The sequence below is a fragment of the Lygodium microphyllum genome, chromosome 10, assembly GCF_053477565.2.
Source record: "Lygodium microphyllum isolate KBCC chromosome 10, Lygodium_microphyllum_v1.1.10, whole genome shotgun sequence".
NCBI lineage: Eukaryota > Viridiplantae > Streptophyta > Polypodiopsida > Schizaeales > Lygodiaceae > Lygodium > Lygodium microphyllum.
The window spans coordinates 93,946,821-93,954,969 of NC_141144.1; the positions used below are offsets into that span (position 1 = coordinate 93,946,821).

At 41.6% G+C, this 8,149-nt stretch overlaps 1 protein-coding gene across 2 annotated transcripts in view; it reads right to left on the reverse strand.

The window, feature by feature from the left end:
• LOC148030293 (uncharacterized) overlaps positions 1 to 4,220 on the reverse strand; it is a 51,284-nt gene extending 47,064 nt beyond the window's left edge. The window contains exons 1-3 of one of the 2 annotated variants that reach the window (XM_087686577.1): positions 3,920 to 4,220; positions 3,740 to 3,838; positions 1,858 to 3,208 (exon numbers count right to left, since the gene is read on the reverse strand). In XM_087686577.1, the coding sequence (XP_087542703.1) occupies positions 1,858 to 3,143 (1,286 nt within the window). In that variant the 5' untranslated portion in view covers positions 3,144 to 3,208; positions 3,740 to 3,838; positions 3,920 to 4,220. The remainder of the gene's footprint in view (positions 1 to 1,857; positions 3,209 to 3,739; positions 3,839 to 3,919) is intronic. The other variant, XM_087686576.1, reaches the window with a different exon arrangement.
• Between the last annotated feature and the right edge of the window lie 3,929 nt (positions 4,221 to 8,149).

Below are 8,149 nucleotides of genomic sequence, written 5' to 3' on the forward strand. Positions count from 1 at the left end.
ACAAACACATTCTAAAATTCTCTCTTATGTATCTGAAAAGTGGTGGGGCAATAAACAACAGCAAAGCACATCCAAATTTCTCTCTTATGTAAGGGATTTTTTTTTTGGGTGTAGGGGGTGCTTCTATTTATTGCTACATCAACCCTTAAGTGCTTCTATTTATAAACTTGCTGCAACAACCCGTAAGTGCATAGATAACTAAACTTTCACAGCCATCTCTTCACGTTAAGGGATGTATGACACTTCGCACAATTTGGGGAAAAAAATGAAGGCCTCCTTTCAAAACTCAAGATATAAAAGGAATTTGTGAAAATTCAAAAAACAGAAAGAGACCAGCTTTAATTTCCATAATGCTGGAGCCACTTGCAATTCATGCAGTAGCCTGCCATGTAGCACTGCCGAATGGCATGAGTTTGGACATCCCAACATAAGATGAAGTACTTGCTTACATGTTACCAAGTTAAACATGAAATGTTTGTAGAGATGCATGGGCATTGTGGATACAAAGATAGGCGTATTGGATCAATGGCACTCACCTGCTTTTGCCTTTGTTTCATCACATCAAGTTTCTCCCCCTCAAGTGCTACTTGAGGACAAGAGAAACATTCATCAACTATAACATCAAGGGCTTATCAATCGAGGAGGAGTCTCCTCTCCAAATCTCTCAATTACAACTGTGTGGCTCAATTGGAAAAATTCTGGACACAACCAAAGAGAAACAATATAATTTGATGAGAAGGTCCTCCTCTTATCCGCTCTGCCTCAACTCGGTCAATGGCTTCCAACTCCAGATGGCTGAGAATGGAGAATTCAGTAAGAAATGTGTCACAAAGTACTGGAGAAATGCCAGAATAAGTGCATATCGGCCTTGTCTAAAAGAAACAAAGCAAGAGCAGCCTTGTAAGGCAACAATGCTCTGCATAGCCTTGACAAGCAAAATCGGCACACAGGGCAGCCTTGACTAGCAAATTTGATGCACACAACAGTAAAAGGAACAGTAACCCCTTATCTCTAATGAAGAACAAGTACTGCAGAAATTCCCAGATGATGGAATGGCGGCACAGGTGATTACACCCTGGCAATGCAAATCTCTGAACACCTTCATGTGAGAGAGGGCTAAGCAAGTTAGTTTCAACAAAAACAATGCTGATTCTAGCTCTATGGATGGATAGTGACACCCTTCTGAGGACATTGGTCGAATACTCCCTTCCAAGAAGATGACCAAACTTCTGAAAGTGGTGAAACATGTGCTTCTTGGCATTCAGCCAAATAGCTAATGTACCAGACAATAAACTAGGCTCTTATGGCACAAAAGCACACTATTCTTTATAGCAACTTGCAACACTTCCTATGTCTTCACATATCTATTTGGGAAAGGTGGATCAAAAATAAAAGGAATCAAAGTGCTTCGAGATAAATGTGAGGTCTTTGGAGTAGTAAGGACCGATAGCATCTTGTGACTTCGTGCCAAGTCATGAAATGATGCAGGCTCATCTCAATGGTAGGAACTTACAATATTGAAAAGTTGCTATGGCATCTGACAATCCCTTACATACATTTTTATATGCTTCCGATTTTCCTGTCTTTACTTTTTGAAATCTTACGTGAAACCACTAAACTTGGCTCTTTAGCTTGTTGGACTTGCTTTAAAGTGAGAATGAAGTTTTGTCTTAGAATCACTCATAAAGAAGATGCTAAGGAATAGGAAAGGGACTTCAAAAACAAACTCACATAAAAGCAATGATACTCATATTCTCTGAGTAGAGAAGACATCCATTACTTAGTGATACTACAAACCACAAGCCAAACCCATGTACACTAATCTGAAACCATAAAGAAGAGGCTGTGAAAGGTAACCTTTTATATAATGCAAGTACTGGTGAAATAAGACTGCCTGACAGCTGTAAACTACCCTCCCACAGCTTCTCGCCTTTCCTATACTCCTTCTTTTTCTCTTTTAAAGAGCTGCCACTTTTAAAATTCCCCGAGTCTAAGGCCCTAGGTTTTGGACTTCCAGCAGGTGCTCGCAGCACCTTGTTTCTAGAACTCACTAAAGAAGGGTTAGGTGTTTCAGTTTTCACTCGATTGTTTCCAGGCTTATTTTCTGTCTCGTCATCTCTGGCTACTGATTTTGCTCCGCGCTCTTTTTTGGAACCTAAGTACTCATCAAGTGACATGATAGCAGGCAGTCTAGCATCTTCTTTATCATCGTCCAAATTCGATTCTGCAACAGCATCCAGCAATTCCTCCCGATCTTTGTCATATAGAGGACTGGCTATACGGACTTGATTATCAACAGCTGATGTCATGGTTGTGTCTCGATCTCTGATTGGCGAAAAGCTGAGTTGTTCTGCCTCTGCTTCACTCAATAAAGTGTGTGTCTCATCATGGAAAGCCGGTTCATTAGGAACATGCACATCTGTCTCTTCCTTGTTTTGTTTCATTGCAGATGCAATTCTTTGCTGTGCACCAGCAGTGACCACCTCCGAAAGAACATCATCCTTTTCATCTTTAACTTCTGTAAACAAAATATCACCTTTGTGAGTCTTTTTGACCAACCTTAGTTGATCTGCATCCCCCTCTGGAAGGACAACCATGTGAGCAAATTCTTCAGCCTTGGCTTGTCTCCACTGAGACAGTTCTTTTGAGGCTAACTGCTCTGCATTCATTGTACATAGGTGTTGAGGAGAAATCTCCCCAGAAATGACACGTAAGCGAAGCTCTGGGTTGGAGCGATCTTTCAGATTGAAAAGCAATGAACGAGCCTTCTCTTTGTATTTCCTGTTTACCCCACCAAAGTGCAGGAATAGCTCTGCTTCTATTGCTATTGCCACTTTCTCATCTTTTTCTTCAGATTTACTGTCCTCCTCATCTCTTATCATTTCTGCTTCCATTTTCAATCTTTTGTGTTCTACCTTGGAATCTGCATCTGGATCTGTTTTCAATGACAAAGCTGAAGTCAGTGATTCTCTCAATTTGCTCCTCACAGACTCTTGGTTCTCCACAGTCCCAAGAGATGGAACATCTGAAGCCTCAGTTCTCTTCCCGTGAGCCCGCTTGCGCACTTTAACATTAGGAAACAAGTCTTTCAAAGGAATGTTGTCCATGGCAGACGAATAAGGATCAGATGGATCAAATGCCATAGCTGGTTTCCCCGATCAAATATTCCTCAATACTTCAAAGGTTGTCGCTAGCTCTCACCATAAACCTGCAGCCACATTGCTACATGAGAAGCCAACTTCATACTGAGTAGTATATGCCATCTGGCTTGTCTCCATACACTTTAAAAAAAATTCTATGCAGCCGTTGGTACAATGAAGTGCAATTACAAACCATTGTCTACATGCGACCGTCTGACTTTCTTCCACAGTACAACACATGGCATAACATCCAGAGTTTCCTTTCGATGACAAAGCATCACAGACAGAGAAATTTCACTTTCGTGTTAAATATAAGACAACTGCATGAACCTGCCAAAGCCCTACCAGACATAGGATCTAAAATCAGATGGAGCCAGCCGGTTCACGAAGTCAATAATCACAGCCCTTGCAGCATAGTGAAGTCATCCTAGGCATGCTAATGTAGACAAGCACACTTCTAACACGGAAAAATCTCAATAAAAAGGCCTCCTGAATTTGGAAATTAGTTGCATGCCCCTGTTATACGCTTCTCCCATTAAGGAGTGTTAGCGAGTACGCTGCAATGTAAAGAGTTTCAGACTGCAGATCGACAGACGCACCACAGTCGCTGGTGATTCTAGGGTTTTGCGCCTTATACGAAGATGTGAGGAAACCAGTGATACTGTACTCCTGTAAACAGGACTTCGCCAAACGAATTGCTGCAGAAAGGACCTTTGCCACAAAATAAGCAGACTAAACGCAAGAACGGTGGACAAATTTCGAAAATCAAAAGTACCAACCCGAACAAAGGACGAGCGCGGAGCTATGGTAGAGCGAACGCCGCCTGTGTTGTTACTTGCGGCCAGTATCCAGACCCTGAACCTGAGAACAGAACTCCCAAGAAGAGAGAGAGAGAGAGAGAGAGAGAGAGAGAGAGAGAGAGGGAGGGAGTAAGGGTCCCACCTAAGAAATCAAATTTGATTCACGAGTTCCTTAGGAGCAAACACGACCGTAATGCAGTGTCGACACACAATACAGCATAAAATGAATGATCGTTATGAAGGTACTTTTACTAAGGCTCGATTTAGACAGAGGCGGCAGCAATACAAATCTCACCAGCCTCCCGTCTCTTTAGTGTGAATGGGAAGCCGGAGGCACAGCATGTTGTTGGAAGGCAATAGAGTTTTCTTTGAATGCCAAGGTTCTTTCGAGGGGCAAAGGATGGACAGAAAAATGGTGGGTCCGGAAGAAAGAGGAGGGAGGTCTCACTTGCTAGGGGTATTCCATGTCAAAAGCTCGCTCGTGTTGTATATCCTTACCGCCGCTCATTTGAACCCACCCTAACATTGCCTCTCAAATGACATTGCGCAATGAATGGTCCTTCCAATTGGTTGATGTTTACTCTTGGTTAGGGCATCCCCTAAATTCTTCCCAATGATGGTTGATGCATACTCTTGGTAAGGGCATGCCCTCAATTACTCCAAATGAACTAACATCCGCTAGGCATTTCGCCCTCTTTTTACATCATTCTAGCCTAGCAAGAATTTCTTAATCTTGTATTATTGATGAGGCCACATGTCAATCGTGTCATCCAGCCACCAAAGTTTGTAAAATTAAAGAAAAAATCACAAATAAATCGTAAGCATTTTAATCAATATCTTCAACAAGATAGGTGTCCCATCCTTATCCTTACTCAAAAACGTGTGCAAGCATTAGTGTTACGGAAAGGCAGGTACCTCCCAATATGAGGCAAGTCTACAAGTCTTGAAAGGGAAAAACAACTATGAATTTAAGTTGGTCCATTAGACAATTAAAGTCATGTCTTATTTTCTACAACCATATTGCAAAAAAAGGTTGTCTACATAGCCAAGGCACACTTGATGCCATTACTAGATTCATGGGCTAGCAAATGCTCAAAGGTTGCAAGGGACTGCCATTAAGAAACCACTTTTAACAAATGTAGAAACTAAATTACTATGAGAAATTTAATGATCGTTGACCATCTTAAAAGCTAAGGTCAATCTTAAGCCTTAATATAACTATGAAAATGAACAAGTTGAATTGCAAAAGGAGAACATTTATTTGGATGAAGCACAATCCTTGAATCATGTGTAATATTTACATAAATGTTAGTATACCAATAAGAAAGAAGAAAGAAGCATTGAGCAAAAAGTATCGCCACCAAAATAGGTTTGTGATCTACTACTTAGACTAATTAGATTGTCCACTATAGGAAATGGGGGAGGACATTGAAGGAAGTGAGCTCAAAGTGGAAGCACATGAGTGAAAGCAAGAGCTATGGTGGAAGGAGAGAGAGAGAGAGAGAGAGAGAGAGAGAGAGAGAGAGAGAGAGAGAGAGAAGATGTGGGCTCCAATAGTCACAATGTGTGATGGCCTTCCCTTTATTCAAATGTCATTGAAAGAATAAAGAATGAAGTAACAGTGATGGGTGCTCACCACTTGCATTGTACAAGTGTGCGGGTACTATCAGTGTAGTAATACACAAGCAGCTATGCACAAGTGCCTTTACCCCCAATAGCCTCCCACTTAAAGGTGAACGTGCCCCTAGTTAGGAGAGAATAAGAGAAAAGTGACAAAGTACAAATGTACATATGTACAACATGATAAGGAAAGACAACATCTCATCCAATGCCCATCAACTTCCTAAGGAAGGAATTGAGATCTTGACAAGGTCAACAAACCTACCCTCAACAACCTCTCCAATGAATAACACACCTCAATGTGTTTCATCTTCGCATGGAAGACTGGGGGTTCTTGGCTAATTGGATAGCACCCATAGAATTTGAATGTAGTGTAGAGACCACATCAGTAATACTAAGGTTTATAGCATAACCAAAGAGCCTCCCTGCAAAGCCTCAATGATTGCAATATACTCAACCTCGATAGTAGAGAGAGCATGATTTCCCATTTGTTTCTATAGCAACACTTAATTCTAACATGAATGTCTCCTGCAATTTTTCATACATATCTTTTTGCTTTGTATCCATGTCATTCATGACTTTTTGTTGCATGTTGCCACACACCCTCATGCACGCTTTCAGGTTTGCATCTATTTAAGCATTCAATTCCTTTCCCCACGTTTCATGCATTGCATTCATGTCACTTGATTCCTTGTCAATCATTGACATACATATTGTTGCAATCTCAGCTCTTATGAGGGCTTTCATGTCATCCAAACCATTTGTTGCAACCAGCCTTTGCATCTTTGTCCATCGCTTGGCGCTTGTGGGAGTGGCATTTTCACGGGCTTAGCTTCTGTTTTGTCTATAGTAGAACTTTTCGTCCTTAATAAGGGTCTTATATTGTTCTTCTGATGTATTGCCTTGTGTGGTTAACCCAATTGGTTGTGTGCTAAGTTCGGTCTCATGTCCATTGATTTCTTTATCAGTAGTCTCTGCCATCTCGCAGTCCAAGTCATCCACTTAGTGAACTTGTATTTGTACCTTGCACAGCCCCACGTTGACCCTACGGAGACCCCTAAACAACTGCCAATACCTCTGTAGCTTCCAGGACAATATCAGTCTCCTTGTGTAGGAACCTAACCTTGCAGGACAGTGGCTGCCCCCTGCGTAGAGACGTGACCCTTCAGAGCAACTCCTTCACATCAGTATTCATGACAGATTGTTATCCCTGTTGTCAGACTGCAGCCTCTTGGAGGACGGACCTGGTAGTCCCATCAGGTCCATCACTCACGATAGACATGTCCATCACACTAGGCATGTCCCGTCCGTCACTTGACATCCTGTCACATTCGTCATGTTAGTGTCGCATGTGATGCTATCCTGTCATGCCAGCGTCACACAACAATCGTCATGCCCATGAGCATCCGTCACACAACATTCGTCACACGTCCCATCACAGCATTTGTTACCACCGGACGGATGGGGAGAGGATTGAGAGAGATAGAAAGAAAGAAAGATCTATTAACATCTCTAAAAGGCCACCCTGGACATCCAAGAAACAACAGCTCCAACAAAGGTGAAGATATAGCTAGAGGTGGACTTCCTACTATCAGCACATCTTGCATAATCAGAGTTAGTGTACCCTACAACTCTTGTATCCTAGCCATCATAACATATGCACATAGTTGTTGTGCCCTTCAAGTACCTCATGATACCCTTGATGGCATCCTAATGTCGTCTCCCAGGTCTAGCCACATAGCGTACCACAACTCCCACTACAAATGCTATGTCAAGATAAGTGGATATCATGGCATATATTAAATTGACAACGATGAATACATAAGGAATTTTGGCCATCTCAGCCTTTAGCTCATTAGACTACAAACAATCAGTACGACTAACCTTCGCATGAGAAGGTAGAGGACTGCCAATAGGCTTACCGTCTTGCATATGAAACTACTCAATGACTTTTTGGATATACTCCTGCTATGATAGAAGTGATTATCGTGATGCGCATCCCAAGAATATATGAGGTTTGTTCCATGACATTCATCTCAAAGCTCTTCTTGAGCTGAGTTATCGAGGCATCCAACTCATCATGAGCTCTCCCAACAATAAGCATATCATCCCCATACAGTACTAGAATCATAAGGTTGCCATCACGAGCCTTCTTCGTATATATACATAGATCCATAACACTATGGCTATATCCTTGTGAATACATAAAAACATCAAACTTGTGGTACCATTCCCTAGGTGCCTTCTTAAGGCCATAAAGGCTCTTTCTCAACTTGCACACAAGGTGTTCCATGCCTTTTTCTTCAAAACCTATTGCATATAGATCTCATCATGCAAGTCTCCATGTAAAAAAGCCATCTTCACATCCATCTAATAAAAGACTAGATCTACTTTAGCAATGAATACTAGTACTAAGCATAGGGTTGTCATTTTGACCACAAGAGAAAATACTTCATCCAAGTCAACACCACATTCCTACTTGAAACCCTAAGCTACCAATCTAGCCTTATAAGCTGGCTTAAGACATCTAAGGATGATTTTAATCTTGTATATCCATGGCAATGCCTTCTTGCAACTAAGTAAAGGAAC